The 17,698-nt window shown below is 34.2% G+C and overlaps 1 protein-coding gene across 1 annotated transcript in view; it reads right to left on the bottom strand.

Moving 5' to 3' along the window:
• Positions 1-17,698, bottom strand: part of LOC132728448 (matrix metalloproteinase-2-like) — a 39,677-nt gene that overhangs the window by 5,486 nt on the left and 16,493 nt on the right. Inside the window, exons 3-9 of the mRNA XM_060714090.1 lie at positions 15,050-15,327; positions 4,316-4,497; positions 3,926-4,021; positions 2,575-2,733; positions 1,729-1,946; positions 1,366-1,498; positions 432-704 (exon numbers count right to left, since the gene is read on the bottom strand). Of these exons, the coding sequence (XP_060570073.1) occupies positions 432-704; positions 1,366-1,498; positions 1,729-1,946; positions 2,575-2,733; positions 3,926-4,021; positions 4,316-4,497; positions 15,050-15,327 (1,339 nt within the window). The remainder of the gene's footprint in view (positions 1-431; positions 705-1,365; positions 1,499-1,728; positions 1,947-2,574; positions 2,734-3,925; positions 4,022-4,315; positions 4,498-15,049; positions 15,328-17,698) is intronic.

Raw genomic sequence — 17,698 nt, 5'->3', positions numbered from 1 at the left:
TGGTTTGAGACAGGATGTTTCAGATCACCGATCTTCAAACAGCCCCTTGAAACTATAATGCTGTTGAACACTTTAGTTGTACGAACGTGTTTCCGTTTTCTTTAAGATAAACTCTTAAAATCTCACATTCTATTCTACGTGTCATCAAAACATTGTGTACATGTATCCATTGTTTGTGTATTTAATATTGTCCTTGTATAACATAACTTGACAAACTTCATAAAAAACATCTTTAAGAAATGATATGGGCAATTTCATCAGAAACCGAAAATAATATCACTTTTAAAGCTTGTTTTGCAAAAAGCTTATGATATATGTTACGTACAAGGGTTTTCTAACAAAAAGTAAAGGTTAATGAATTATTCCCCTTTGGTTATCCTGATTTAATTTGCTCACTGTCTTAAATATTACAAAACCGGAATATAACTCACCGTCCCAATGTTGGAAAGCGCTATCTAACGGTACAGGAACGTTTCTCCAAATACTCATATCCCTGGGATAGTCATACTCAATATAATCGTCCTTAGAGTTTAACTTCCAGTACATGTCCCCAGTCACAAGATATGTCCGCTTGTTGTAGGCCCAAACAAACACTGCATCGATTTTCTTCACTTCTTTGTCAATTCCTAGTTCCGTTAAACTCCGGCCTTCTTTTGGAAAGTTTGATACCATATGATTACTCGAAAACATCCAAAATCTGTTACCTAGTATTTGAAAAATAAATAAGGTTTTGGATTTACAAACAATCACCCAGAAGATAAGACGTAAAGTTGGAGGAAATAAAAGTATCTAGATGGGGGTATAAATTGATATGGTATAAATTTCATTTGACCAAAACAAATGATCATACATATTCACGTCTTGTCCCAGGCATCTCTGCATGTGATATTTTGATATGAAGTTTCCATTTAACTTAAATCTTAACAGCCCTGCAATTATGACATAATCGTATTACAGAATAGACGAACGGCACGGACTAAAACTTTTCCCTAGTCAGCTGCATTATCAGTGTTTGTCATCTCATCATTATGAAAATTTGTAGGAGGCTAACGACGTAATTGTTTGTTCTTGGGAAACACGAAGCTATTGGTGTTCATTTAAGGCTGTGAATTATGAACTAACTTTAACTGAATAAAGCTTTTAGTAATCAGACATCTCAACGCAATCACTCGGATAGCTTTTCTTACTGAACAACTTTAACAAAACAACAAAATGTCTAGTGTTTGTGAAAGTGGTATCTTATCATCTTTCTTACTTGTGAAAAATGTATTTTCAGCTGCAAATGAAGACATATATCATCATGTTATTGTTAGCGAGTATAAAGAGAAAACAATACGACAACTTTATACGTAGGTCATAACAAACCTTTAAAGAAAACGATTTTTCCATCTTCACGTTCATATAAAGCGTCTACGCCGTCTTCCGGGAGACCATACCAAAACTGATTAATCTTTGTCGGCGAGGAGCTTATCCCATTAATTCCAAGGCGCCAAAATTTCTGAAAATATTATCAAAATCTCATACAATACAGATATGGTAGGTTTCATTCACGATCGGGTTTTAATGACACATTAGTTATTTACCAATGTATTCTCGTTCAAAAAGGATGTGTTTAATGCTCCATGTTTTGAAATTTTCAAATATCATTGAACTAATAATAAGGAGTTTATGTCATTTTAGAAATAACTTATTTTACAGAGTGCCCGTGTAGGAAAGTCCAAAACTTACAGATCCAATGAATATGAACACTTCCTTTCTGATGACAGTTATGGCATCTATAGAGTGTGTACATGGGTTAATATCATCATCAGGCTCCCGGGGAGGAGGACGCGGATTTACAGTATAACCATCCCTATCACGACCTTGATCACGATCGTCGGGTGTAACTACAGTTGGACGTCGGGTTGGGTCGGGTCGTGGCGGCAGAGGCCCGTCCCTCTTTGAACCTGCCGTAAAAATAACAATGAACAAAAACACATTAACTTGAAAATATATTTTCACGGCTAATTTAAGTTCATGACATTATTCCGCTCGTTAAAAGCCGTACATGTAATAGAAAGAGCACCGAAACACGAGGCTATCTGATTTGTACGAGGGGGCGTAGCCCCCGAGTATTAATCAGATTGCCGAGTGTTTTGGTGTTCTTTCTTTTTTGTATCATAGTCAAACATAAAAGCACGTTCCCTGTTGTCACAATATGAAACCCCTGCAAAAATGAACCAATGAACGAACATCTGAATTTGACATTTTTGTCGCTTTCCCTTTCTCTGCCGTCACAATATGTAAACCCCAGCAAAAATGAGCCAATCAATGGGCATGCTCTGGAGTGCGGGTAACTAATACCCGCACTCCAGTTAACGCACTGTGCATGTATATGTATACGATTTAACCCTGACACATTTTCAACAGAAAGGTCTCCAAACTATGATACAACTACTAATAACTATATAATTACATGTATATACCAGTTTAAACAGCCTGTGTATGAATTATGGACTGGGTAGGCGGTCTGTATGCGATTTATGGACTGGATGACGTCAAAGGACGGCGAATGCAAATGAGATGTAATATTACCGTATAACGTCTGTATTCCAGCAACATCGTCATAGGGTAATTTAAAGCCGTCAACGTAACCTTGATACCACGGGTACATCAGCGCTTCCGTGTTACTGCTGTGGGCCAGACCCAGCGCGTGCCCAAACTCGTGTGCAGCCACCATAAACAGATCAACTCCTACAAAACAAAGCATTAAAAATAAAGACAACATAGAGCGACATTCATTAAATAAGAATATAAGTTTCAATTTTTTTTCCTTTTTCTTGATTTTGCTTCTTCGCGTTTACATTTTATTATATTCCTATATAACTACACATTTCAGTATTCTATTGCGGTAAAGTAGGTCTTGCCAGACCAGATTTAGATGTTATGCGGTTATCTAAAAATCGCACAAAATCGTATCTTGTACAATAATGATTATCATTTATTCAAAGATAGAAATAAAGCACCAACTGTTGACTTGCTAAACTTTATATCAGTATACAATACGCTTTTCAAAAAGGAAAAAGTGCCAAAACAGAAATCTTTCTGAGTTGAATAGTTATAGTGTTGCCAGATATTTTTACGATAGACATAACAGAGCACGAGGCAAATCATCAGCAATTATTCGAGGTCAAAGGTTGTTGATATATTCGTACTGCCATATGTTTTTGTACGCTTCATTAGAAAGTCAGATTATGTTGAAATATTCACCAGTTTTAAATCGTATGGAAAATAAGATAGGACTTATAACAAACACACATATGGTACGTTATAAATATAACAGAAGCAATAAAAACAATTGAGTTCTCACACAACAGGTGCTCTTTAAATAATATGATAATTTTTATGATATATGTGTGGTCTTTTAATACCAGTAATAACAAGTGTAAACAACATATTGAGCGAAAAGATAAAATAGCAATACATTAAAATACTAGATTATATAACACAGTTTGGAAGAGTGATAAAATATTGTAAAGAAATCTCCATTCTTCATTTATAAATCTGTTCCAGAATTCAAATAATAGAATGCTGCATAGTGTGCCCCTTTGGAAGTGAACCGTTTACATGTTGTGTACGGAAGTGATCAGTCGAGTATAGAGCCAGGTTCGTGCTGTCTGACCAGACTACAGGAATACTGAAATCCCTTAAAGTTTGAATGAACTGTTCCTAATTCAAACAGGACGAATCCATTTTAGAATTTCAGTAAGGATTTTACATGCTCATGTAAATTAATGTAGAATCAATGATACTGTCGTCTGCATCTATTTTCATTGCATTTTCTGCTGATTGCTGCGTAATACTGACTCAACTTCGTCTGCAAAATTTGACCTTTTTTATTTTGTTATTGGGACTGGCAAGTTCATGTATCATTTAAGATAAATACCTTCTGATGAATTAAACGTCCAAGTTTCTGCGTCATCAAAATGTGTGTCCCCGCCTCTGTCGTCACCAGGGAAGAACGCATGCGCTAAAACCGAACCTGTGAATTTATACGTTTCAATTATAATTCAACATATGACATATATGGATTTCATTCGTCCTTACATGAGAATAGGGTGATTTTCTTATTTCAAATAAAAGTATTTGGCTAGATGCCAGGCGTTAATAAATTAACAAAATAAGGATAACACTATCGGTTCTAGTAAATATCAGGAAAATTAAGAAAGAAAAGCATGTACATATATACTCATTAAAAAACGTTATAATTTATTAAATCATTAAATGTTATCCCTATTGAAAGTAAACATTAATAAAGTTTCATTAAGTATCAAACCTTTGCCGTCGAAGGGATATCCGTCATGGTGATACCCTTTTGCAAACTGGATCAAAATATGAGCGTCGGCGTTGATCGTCTCTGTGAATGTAAGTGGAGATACATCACTCCATACCTTGAAAGCATCGGAAATTATTCTCCGTACATTATCAGAACTTAGATCTGGTGTAACGTTGTCGATCCTGAAAGAATAAAATCATATAAAATGAAATATGAACCCTTCTATAAAGACTTGAGTTAAACATGAATGCAAGAAATAACTGTGAGCGCAGTTATCAAAATGCTTAGCTGAAATGAGTCAAATCTTTAGATAAGACCATAATAGTGACTGGTTTTGTACCTTAGGATGACACTGATGACACAGCGATGTTAATAAAACTTGGCAGATCTTGAACATGTTATATACATATACATTTACAGGTTGTCATATACATGTATATATGTATTTGTATGTAATTTCTGTAAGTTGCCGTCACTTTTGAATGGGTGAACATACGCTTGGTTATTTGTACGGTATATCATGACATAATATAATATCGGGTACTGTCAATGCTGGTATATTGCTCACGTGACATTGACAGATATAAGACAATCTATGCTCTATATCAATGCTATTTTATCATGGTATAAATCTGGTAGAGACACCGACGCTCCTCTTCGCTAGGAACGGCAACAACATGTTTTATACATTAATATCTAACGCAAACGTGTTTAGAAACGCGTATATGCACTACGATTATAATTATTGTTTCCCATTTTCTTGTGGTGGTAAAGTTGCTACACGTATTTGATAAAGTGGATCAGAAATAGATTTATCTTGAAATTTCGGGTGTGACAAAGTATGTAATTGTGATATCAATGATTTATTGTTTTCACAAAACCACAGAAACTTTCCAGAAATTCAATACGTTTTTTTTAGGATTGATAAAGATCGTTTATTTAAGCACTTTTTTCATGAGTTTTTTATTTCTATTTAGAACATAATTCACAATTCTAAGAACAGCTTTGTTCTATATTAGCAAATGTTGATACCTTTACTTGTTTACAAATGACCGGGGGCTTATTCTTGTTTAAAATCTCAAACATCTAAAATTTAGAGTTTGTAAATAAAACTCAGATCAAATTTCTTTACATCGTGTAAAACAGACTACTGGAAGAAATGGTAGTAACAGATGTTTTATATGTTTTATTACCTCTCAATATTGCGTCATTCTTGAATCCAAAGACAGACAATAACCGCAAAGTGTAATATTATCAGGAAAGCATGTTGGTGTAAAGAGTGAGTCATAAAGACAGTAGTGCCACGGTGTACAGAACAACGTGTTCTAACCAATGATTCATGAACCTTCATTTGTCACTCTTGGTTAAAAGAGGGAAGTTGTGTAGACTAAAATTAGAACCACTGAAACCACGAGACTGGTTAGAAATATATAAAAAAGTCGACACAAAACTCCAGATTTCGGATAAGAGGGTCACTGGGATAATTAAGTGCTTGGCAGTACAATATAGGTCAATACAAACGTACATGTTGATCAAAGTACATTATGAATTACAGAAGAAACGCTTGAAAATGGACTTTTTAGGTTAAAGTAACCGAAAAGAGGAAAACCAACTGCAAATAATGAATTCTGAAGTTAACCCCTTGTTGAGAAGTAATTTTACTGGATACTTCAAAACTTCCACCTTGATTATGAGCTTGACAATTTGGGCAAATTTTATGTTTGTGAGTCACATCGACATGTTTTATGTTATACGACGACCTTTTGACTTTGTTAGTGAATGAAAACCATCCATGTGTAGCACCTTGTCTTACTCCAGGAACGAATGAGCCGCGCCATGACAAAACCAACATAATGGGTTTGCGACCAGCATTGATCCAGACCAGCCTGCGCATCCGCGCAGTCTGATCAGGATCCATGCTGTTCGCTTACCAACTCTATTACAAGTAGATAAACTGACAGCGAACAGCATGGATCCTGATCAGACTGAGCGGATGCGCAGGCTGGTCTGGATCCATGCTGGTCGCAAACGCACTAAGTTGGTTTTGTCGTGACGCGGCTCAAATGACTTTATGGAACCACAGACATTAAGCTAAATACATCATTTGACACGACCATGCTTTTTTGTATTGCAATACCAGCAGGTCCAGTACACCATGTCAACACTGCCATATTCTTATTATTCTTTTGCACAGTTTCAAAAATGTTGTTGGCAAAAACATTTTACAGTCCTGCTTACATATTTCTACCATACCTTTTCATAATCATATATTATTCAAGAAATATAAGCAAAGTAATACTTTATTTTTCAAAATCCCAGCAATATTTTTCTTCTGTTAAATCTGCTGATCTTCACAAATTGTTTGACAACCTTGTTAACAATATTTCAAACCTTAATTTCCACTAACAGATAATTATATAACACTTTTTATATCTCTGAAAAACATGTGCACGACTTGGAATTTCTCCAAACCACCAGAAAAAAAAACCTTATTCATCATTAAGTGGACTAATTCCGGTTGCCTTGAAATATGAAAATCTCATACTTTTACCTAGTGAATTAGTTTATACAAAATTTATTTTAGTTTGATCATGTAGGACACATTCTCGGCACCAACCAGTACTAAGACTAAGCAATAAGTGTAAGGCCTTTATCGCCCTTCGATTATTGAGAATTAAACTTAAACTTTTATTTCCGCTGACGTAAAGACATAAATTGCATTTCGTCTTGCCGCCGTATTCCTTGTCGTAAATGAAGTAAAAGAACATGACCTATACATACGCCACTTCTTTGTAATTTCCTTCTATATGTCTTGAAAACGCCTCGCCGGGTGTAGCAAGAATCCTTTTGGAACCCAAGTTGGACAGAATGCTTTTGTCACTTATGTCCATAGAAAGTATAAAAATCATATGTTGGACAGCAGATATCATTAGTTTTTCATCATTGGGATAAGATGGCAAAACGCCACTACTTGTACATATATTGACCCTTTCAAGGATTTTACCTTTCTGCATTTTGTTTCAATTATTTGTAGCCTATCTATAATCAAGAAACATTAATAATTTAAATTTGCCCTAACAGTAACTGACATATTTCGTTAATCAAATACATTTCTGGTTTGTTTTAAAATAACCTTATCAAGACTTGATATCGTTTTCCAGGTGAAGCAATCAGTTCTTATAATCTGTCGGCGTGTGGTGAGATTATATGCTAAACTGGCGTTAAATCTCACAAACATGATTTGGGTTGAATGCCGCTGATTTTTTTTTCAAGAATCGCGTTTCAAAAAAATACTTCAAGACTTTAGATAATTACGACTGTAACTAATTGCACCATGAATTGAAATTTAAAACAATCTGGCGACATTTTTAACATCGTTATAATCCGTCACTGGATCTAGTGTAATCAGGTTAAAATACGGGCGATATGGGCTTTATTCATCTATTATGGGCTACGTTTCACGTGACCTTGAATGGAAACGTTTTAATTTCCGTTATAATCCATACATTAACACAGATAGTTTATCTGTACAGAACATATGTATTGTCAGTTAAAGATTACATAATCTAGGTGAGGCAATAACTGTCTTATACCTTAGATTGATTGAACGGTAGAATTGTGTAAAGATAAAAAGTGTGATGTAATCAAATAAATGCCCTATATACTGAAATGTAAGACTTTTTTTATTGAACATTTGTTTTTTAAATTTGTATCCCATCTTAAATCAATAAACGATTTTAACAGTCAATTATCATTAAATGAAGATCTAACAGATGTTGCTAAAGTATGGAAAATCAATAGGAAACATACAAGCATATGCTTTGTTGGGATGATGGCATACACACGCCTCCATATATAATTTCGCTTTAACTACGGAGTAAAGGGAGGGGCATACTCTGCTGCATAATGCTTCGTCTATAACTTTTTACTGTAGTGAGCCAATAAGTGACACCTTCAAGAGCACATACTGTAATGCGGTGCCGTATATTTAACTTGAAAAAAAAACCATAAATGAAACATTTTGCATAGGTAGGGTAAATACATAACTGAAGATTCCAGGATGCTATGAGTAAATGTTACCTTGAAGCTAGCACGCTAAAGTTGAAACAGGTTACTGTTTCAATCACGTTTCCAGTAACATATACTTGTAAAGCTATGATTTCTGCTGCCTGCAGCTTACACAATTTTTGTTTGAATTTTGAAAAAAAAAATCCAAAATGCCCGTATGACAAAAATATGTTTATATATTTCCTTATGAGCGAATGGCGCATACACGGGATTATTGCTATATTTTACACCTACTTAAAATAACAACATGGTATTTTGTTCCGGAACAAATTATTCAGTTTATGTACAATGTTCTTGTGTATTAAATAACAGAAACATTCTATGTTACAACTCTTCCGTGTATCGACATTAAGATTATGAAAACAACATTATTTTGTCGTTTTGAAATTAAAAAAAAAATCATTAGTTTTATACCCTTGATGTTTTTTTTTTATATTTTTAAAAAATATCTTTCCGACAATTATATGAATAATATCTTCACTGGTGAACTTAGAACTTGTAACTATTCGTTATCAAGATATCTTGATAAAATAATCAACAGCATATACATAATTTGAAATACTTTAAGCATGAAGTCATGATAGTTTGAACGCTAATTCTAGAAAACTGTCAATTCATTAAGAGCAAAGTCAGGTGAAATTAATAAGTTCGAGACTGCTCACAGTTAGTTTTTAGTATGGCCCTTACACCAGCTTAAGCAGTTTTCAATTAACAATAATAAAAGATCCCGGGGGTTCAGAAAAATAGAACAGCATTGCAATGAAAATGTTACTGGAGTAGAGGATACAACAGTAACAGTTTTACTCCGATATATATACCCTGCCTGCACGATGCCAGGTATTAACAGAGGCGAGTACGTGTTTTGTAGTGAGTATTTTGAGGCTTTAACGCCGAATAACTCATTATATTTTAAACGAAACATGACGTGTATAGAGTACAAAATGTAGAAACTGTTAGATAAAGGAATATAATCAGTTTCTGCCAGATATATACATGTCATGTGTGAACCATAACGTATGTGACAATTTCAATGCACAACAACTTAAAGAAATTGAGATGTTATTTGATATAACCATATTGCAATATGTAGTTTTAACCTTACATATAGACTATGATACTTTATTTACTCAAAAGTTTACATTTAATTTTGACTTGTTTAGATATGACCTGCGTCTAACATAGGCATTAAACCCGGTGCCAAATAAAATGAGCCGTGTCACCACAAAACCAACATAATTGGTTTGCGACCAGCATGGATCTAGACCAGCCTGCGCATCCGCGCAGTCTGATCAGGATCCATGCTGATCGCTTACAAACCCTATTACAAGTAGAGAAACTGACCGCGAACAGCATCTGCGCGAATGCGCAGGCTGGTCTGGATCTATGCTGGTCGCAAACGCACTATGTTGGTTTTGTCGTGACACGGCTCAAATATCTTTGATATTAAAGAGTACAGCCATATATTAAACTTTGGAATTGTAAACTATTACTGCATGACGTGTAATTCTACCATTTTATATTGTATATACAAGTTTCATTTTATACATACATGTACGTTTCATTTTTTTTTATAGAAATTATGGTCGTTTTGAATGTATGAAATAAATGTCGATATACCCGGATCGATCTTTTAACATTCATATAAAAGTGAAAAAGGGGAAAAATACACGAGTGTGATATTGTTATAATTTGTATATGAATGATAATATATTATTTTTGTACTAACTTATAGAGACCTTCACGAACATTCTCATTTGAAAATATCCTGTCCTTTTGACACCATGACAACCTTAATTGTTCGAAATCCGGAGAGCGGAAGTCAAACACTAAAGATTTAATGTGAACCGGAAACCTGCTAGCAAGATATGGACTGGTTTACCGATGATTATATTTTTGTATTGTTCACGTTCACATGATTATAAAATGAATGGGAACTAGTCAAGTTTCATGAAATCAATTCTGCAGTTTATTACTCATTTAAGGGCATGTGATTGTTCTTTGAGATGTTTTGTGATTTGTGATACATGAGGGTGTGTTATGAAGACTGGAGACTATTTTAATTTGTTTGATCATCAGGTCGACATCTTGTTTTTCTGGTAGCACCACACCTTTTGAGCTAAAGCAAAAAAAACCATTTACAATAGATCAGTTTGTTACTATATAACATACAGCCGTTCAATAATATGTTAAAACTATCAAGCAGTCATTGACAATCCAAGATCTTGACTCTAGCAATAATGTAACACTGAAGAAACAAAGCTAGAAGAAAGAATGTGTTCATCTACTTTCAAAAGCAATTCCCCTAATTCGTTTTACAAGAAAGTCCCTTAGTATACATGTTGCGTTTTCCTATTTAGTGGATTATGAATCAATTTAAAACACAGCAATGATATGCATTCCCGAAATTCATAGCCGCTGAAGAAGTATATCCCCTGCCTGCTTGTCGGCTGCTCACAAAAACCTTGTCATCTGCTGTTTCCACTGAAACATGCATGTAGGAATCTTTATGTTGCTACAGAATGCACTTGTCCTCATTCAAGCAGGTTGTGATGATTTCTATTACATCGCAACCCAGCTGAACAAGGTCAAGGACACACTATCTCCATGTGATCTCACTTTCGTCTGCTAGTTCCGCTGCAAAGACACAAAAACACGAATCTCAAGTGTTTTTGTTGTGTGCTGGATGGATCGCCTGTAAAATCGGGTGTTTGTCGTCTGCTTTATTACTCTTAGATGACCAAACTGTAGTGTAGTGTCGTCTGCAATGTTCCTAACATAACCAATATTCATTTTATTATGTTTTAACGAAATGTCATTTAAACCGGATTAAACGTAAGAGTGGGTAGTGACAGTTGACTGTTGACAAAGAAGACAACTAAAGCCGCACGAACAAGGAAAGTAAACACATAGCTTCCGGGTACGAAAACCTCTCGTTTGTCAAACAAATAAAAACCCTAAACAATTTAAAACATCGAAACGTATTTCGAATCAAAGGAACAAGAAAACATTGACCTAAATATGAAACCTTGAAACAGTTCTCACGTATTTAAGCAGTTACCTAACCAGATCTACAATAAAATTATTAACAAGACCACAAGCAAGAACAAAACTAACTTTTAAACCTGATATAAAACAGAACTAGAAACCGGCTACAACTGAATCGTCTCTTAGATGAATTTAGTTTTAAATACGTAAAGAAATTACACAAAGAACATTGTAAGCTAATACGTTCTTTGTAAATCTGCAAGACACTATTAAACTACTCGAGTTTTTGCAATGAATCATTGCCGAGAAAAACACACTAACCTAGAAATCACAATTTAAAATGATGCACAGACATTGAAATAAACATTGAAATTTTGATCAGATCTTGAAGGAACGATGTCAAACCGGAAATATAGAAATAAAACATTCAAAATAACAAATCTTAGAAATCAACACAAAATTATAACTCCATGTTAACGCGATGAAATCCAAAAGTTTAAAACATGCTTCCTTTCTCACAGAAATCCAGTGAAATGAAATACAAACCAACAGAAGAAGAAATATTTCACCAAACGACATTTCCTTGAGTCGTAATAGTTACCAGATGTTTGGTGCTGCCACCTACCGTCATACTGACCTACATGTCAACAAGTGTGTGCAAACTATGAAATGTAAGATGTTGACGACGCATTTTAATACGTGTACCAGCTTCATCAGCCTCGATTTCATTGGCTAATTATTTAAATACTTGAAGGATGTTCATGTAGATTATTGAGGGCCCGACTTGGGGGTCACAAAATTGTTAAATTCATAACAAAAAAGAGGCGAACAAAACTATTGATTAAAATGCGTGCACAAAACATCTTAGAGTTTTCCATATGGTTTCTATCAAGAATTAAGATGGTTAAAGATTTGCATAGTTTTGCATAAGATAGGCATCTCTCATAGGCCAAATCGTCAGGAACATGTAAATTGTGAAGAAGATGTGTACTGAAATCTTCCCCAAGCATGCCATATTTGTTTCCATTAAACGGCATTAACACATAGTACAAGAAAGTACATTAAGCCATAGATTGTTCGAAACATTCAAGGAATCATCAACTATAGGTATACATTGTATATTGTGATTTATACATGTTTTTGTAGCGATATTTATATACAGTTTTAATACGACCAATATGACCTGATTTTTCTCGTACCAAGAAGACTTGGCTGAACGTAAAACATTTGTTTAAACATATTTCGCGATTTATTATGAGAACATTCAATTCAAAAAGAAAGGCTAAAGCAAAAATTATAAGAATTTTTTTTATCTCCAATCCGATCATCAGGGCACGATAATCAAGCTAAAAACTGTAAATACATTATGTAAGCTTATTTAAGCTTAATCATTGATAGTTTATGACTTATCAATTTTAAGAAATTTAAATAAAGAAAAGAAAAATAGTATATAAGGCACCACGATTAGGGCCTCTGTCAACATATATGCAAGCCTCTTATGAAACTGAATCATGCGTTTCCTGACAAGGAGTTGGCGCGTGTCCCGGTGCTCAAGTGCTTTTACCGTCTACATTTAGCGTTTGACATCCCGGAATTTAAGTATCTTTCACGAGATCCCCTCGATAGATGTATTGTAAAGCGGTAAAACAAGGAACTTGGCCGGTATTGTGTGGCTCAGATAGGGATACAACTCAAGGGGCATCTTTAAACTGACACGGATTGCATCATTATCTTTACTTCCGCTCTCACTTGTTTCTTCACTTTTATTTCCCGCATTCCGTCAAAATCCTATTGTTCAAGTATGAAACATTTCCCCATATTTATCATCAGACCTAACAATATCTTATGTTTTTTTTAATTGTTTTTTTTTCTTTTCCATTTAAAAAAAATAACAATTTGATGAATGTATAATATGACATGATGTTTAAGATAAATATAAATGATTCGTGCACGTATTCCATTGTTTTAGTTTGCATATTCATATTGTTAATTTTTCAATGCACGAAAGATTTTCTTTGTTAGTTTGCATGAACGGGTTTTCATAATTCTCGTCTGACATGTATAATAAAATGGACGATTGTTTGTATTGGTTCACATTATCATTCTGCTAAATTGACAATTTTGGATGTATAAGTATTGCATTTTACCCATTTACAGATTCTAACGCATAACTATTTCGTTGTGGTAACGAATCAGCCCCCACCCTCTCCACGTAATTTCCATATCGCTTTTCATAATAATACATCCTTGATACATAAAATAAAGCCAATTCACTTATTTTACGCGCTCAAAGTTGATTACATTTTGTTCCATTATCTTATTCATTACATGGGATTTGAACAAACACTGTAATTCTATTTCACACAAAGCTCATAAAAGTTTTGACATTCATTAGTTAGGAACTATCATTAGATAACATAATTTTAATCTCCAGCAAGAAATAAATCCTTCTACTTCTACAAGTATTTTCCAGTACACACCCAGGACAAACTCACATGAAGTTAAGTTAAGAAGTAGGGCTCGAACACATTGAGGCAGACACATCATGATCACTCTCATACATTCATATACGTACTATAATCATAAACTGTTATTTTAATTGTACCGCGTCACAACAAAACCAACGTAATGCGTTTGCGACCAGCATGGATCCAGACCAGCCTGCGCATCCGTTCGCTATCAGTTTCCCTACTTGTAATAGGGTTTGTAAGCGAACAGCATGGATCCTGATCAGACTTCGCGGATGCTGGTCCGGATCCATGCTGGTCGCACACCCATTATGTTGGTTTTGTCATGACGCGGCTCACTTGTATAACTGATTAAGACATGTGAGTCAAGAACCATACTTATACCAGCCGGACAAATGTTCGAGTGTGCGAAATCGATGAATACAATGTATTTATATAGAAAAAACCTAAACCTGTTCATGTTCATATACGTATATGGATTTAAGTGATCTATTCATTCAATTCACGTTAAATGCACATTTTTAAATCACCAAACATTAACTGTTAATGCATTTTACAGTTCTTAAATGAAAAATGAAAATGATTGTGACCTAGTTTGGTTCGAACTTCAGTTACCAGGGATGAAACACTTAAACTTATCCCTTGGACAACTTTCTATTTATAAGTATAAGTCATACACTAGTAATTCAAGAGGGAAAATATAAACTATTTGATAAAGTTAATCATTGTTATTTCCCCTGCCCATTAACATCATCATATTGAGTCCTCGATCGTTTAATGCTAAATGCGACAGATTTATACCGCATGGTCGTTGTTGAAATTATTGAAATTACGCATGGGCCAGGAAGTTAGTCTACATCCATACAATATACTGGTATTGGCACAACGCGCACTTATACTAATATGCATTGCAATTATTTCGTTTATTTAGAACTTATGTGACTAGTAATTTGATAGTTCTATAATTATTTATGAATTATTTTGCATTTCATTTTCATATTTTTCCTAATACAAACAGCCGTTTTTTTTTCTTTTTATGACCGGACACTTCCCAGGATTTTGTAATATAAGAAGACTGCATTTGTACAGGGGTGACCTTCGCACGTTTTTTCCGTAAATGCATCGGTCACTGATGTGTAAAAATCTACAAACATCAGAAGTATCAAAATAATTCGAAACAAAAGTTAAGATATCAATCATGAACAAAGCGTACCTATACGTGAGATGGTTTGTCTCCCATTTTGACGGTGCTGTGACGTAACGTTTCCGTCTATGACGTGTTAATGGTGCTGGTTTCGTTACATCTTTTACACCACAACGTGGCTTTTGCATCAGTTCGATTGTCCTCCTGTCTACGACACCAGTTTCTGGAATATTTCCCATCTTTTGCAAATTTTTTATAGCTCTAACATAAGCTTCCATAGACGTTAAACCTGCCGGTCCAGCTTCGGCACTAGCATCCCAGAGGTATCCAAACTCTGCTAAATATGACTGAAAATATAAAAAACAAACAGCACTTTATTAAAATCTTAATTATCTCAGCCCAGCCGCATGTCAAATTTATAAGCTTCAGGACATTTAGTTTTACAAAAGAAGATTTAAATCGTTACCCCTGGGGCTTAGTCAATTTTGGTCCTTGGGATATGATTTGATAACTTTAAAAATACTCCAAGGTGTTACATATCAGAATTCTAAGCTCAGATGATTCTCGAAGTTTGTTTTTATACAACCTAATGTTATAAATGTGACCATGGCGCTTGGGCATTGTTTGTTTAAGTTTTATAGAGGTCTACTTGGCAATATGCTATATGTCGAATTTTAAAGTTTCATATTTGGTTTCGCAGAATTTCTTAATATTCTAATGTAGACATAAGTCTATGTAAACTTATATATAAGCCCTGAGTAAAGTGCTTTCTGATTTTTCAAAGATTTTATGCTCAGTTGAGGTATTGAAGAAAATTTATTGTTTAATTCATTTGAATAATACTATTCCGAAAATATTTAAATTACACATCAGGGTTTAACATTTATGCATCCCAAAGGATATACATATCTTTTTTTTTTTGAAAATAACTCCGGATGAAATGAAGTCATATATAAAAGATATCAATTATATATGCTAGTGTTACAGTATAGAGATGTACAGGACGGTGTTACATTAGGATATTATATTATCATATATATATTTTTGTATTGATATATCATCATAGTAGCAGACAATGAGCCTTGTATCTACATACTTTATCTTTCTTGTAATGTTGTAACGGCATCGTACACGCACAATTATAGGGAAACTCATTTAAATATAATCCCCTGTGCGTTTTTATAGATGAGCGGGAAGAAAATGACAAACAACAACAACAATAGCAACACCAACAGCAGCAGCAGCAGCAGCAACAACAACAACAACAACAATAGTAACAGCAACACCAATAGCTGCTGTAGCAGTAGTAGTAGCAGCAGCAGCAACAACAACAACAAAACAACAGCAACAACGTTAACAACAATATCTACCCCCCCCCCCCCCAAGGAAAGAAATACTTAAAACAGCAGGCACATTAAGTGATATGAAGTGAACATGTTACTTAAATCTGTTATCGTTTAAATGTTCATGAAATAAAGATCACATCTATTTGTTTTGACATATAATGTTTATTTTATACAAATATATTAAACAGCATGTCCAGGTGTGATTCTACATGCATTTAATTGTTAGACTTATAAGATATTGAAGTATGAGTCTAACCTGCGAACTTCTATATCTTATAGTCTGACTCAACTCAACTACAGAGAGCTTTACTCATTTTCTAAGTACACTTACATTGTATATATGTCAGTTTGTATGTTTATATTAACTATGGTAGATATGGTAATTTTGAAAAAATGGTACTTAACGTAAACAACAATTAGGGGCTCAAAATCAAAACAGTGCTATAATTTTCACAGACACTGTGTTATTATTTACATTAAAAGATCCTTATCACATCTTTATCATACAGTAAAAATAACTTAGACAACTCACAGGCTTATCAGTTCAGATGTACATGTACGTGATATCAAAACATTAGCTTTTATCAAGATATGTCGGTATGTAAGATCAATCTTATGTTTTATTTTTCGAATATCCAGATGTTACTACTAGGTTAGACAGGAACCCTCGTGTTTATAAACAGAATAAGGCGGTGTAAGTATAGCATGTCTTTTTTCAATCTTTTATCTTAGTTCTCTGACATATTATCTCGTCTGCTGAAATCTTGAAAAGTGTGTCATTGGCAAGAATTTTGAAATTTTGTATCCAAGTTACAAGTATATTTGAATAAGAGCGCGTTCTATGTTGGGTGTGTATGGAAATAATTACAAAGATATCTCATTCACTACAAGATGTCCAGCTATAATGATTTAAAATATTGGCCTTACATATTCTATTTGCCTTGTAGCTGAAACTGGATCATATCCTTATAAAGTATCCCTTTTACCACCGTTTAGCGACATTTATTATAATGGGAGATAATCCATGCTGGTATTGTCACACAGTTTTCTTGTCATTACGTCCCTTTAATTGATGTCTCGAAGTACAATGTAATATGAACGCTATTCATGTGTCTTCAAACATTAGCAATCACACTTAAAATATTATTTGCTATTACTTTAAATTTTATATTTTCTTCTGCAGCAAAATGCAAATTTTATATGATTTTAATAACAATAACGTGTATTATCTTAACAATTTGTCGTTGCTCAAAATCACTGCAAGATTAATGGTTCAAACAACCAAATGATTACAAAGCATAGTTCGTGACTACAAGTTGTAAAGAAAAAATTCCCTTATTACCAACTCCTATCAAATTACACCAATACAACA

The sequence above is a fragment of the Ruditapes philippinarum genome, unplaced genomic scaffold, assembly GCF_026571515.1.
Source record: "Ruditapes philippinarum isolate M1 unplaced genomic scaffold, ASM2657151v2 ctg233_1_1_1_1, whole genome shotgun sequence".
Taxonomy (NCBI): Eukaryota; Metazoa; Mollusca; class Bivalvia; order Venerida; family Veneridae; genus Ruditapes; species Ruditapes philippinarum.
The sequence above is the reverse complement of the archived record's forward strand: the minus strand, read 5'-3'. Positions and strand labels throughout refer to the sequence as shown.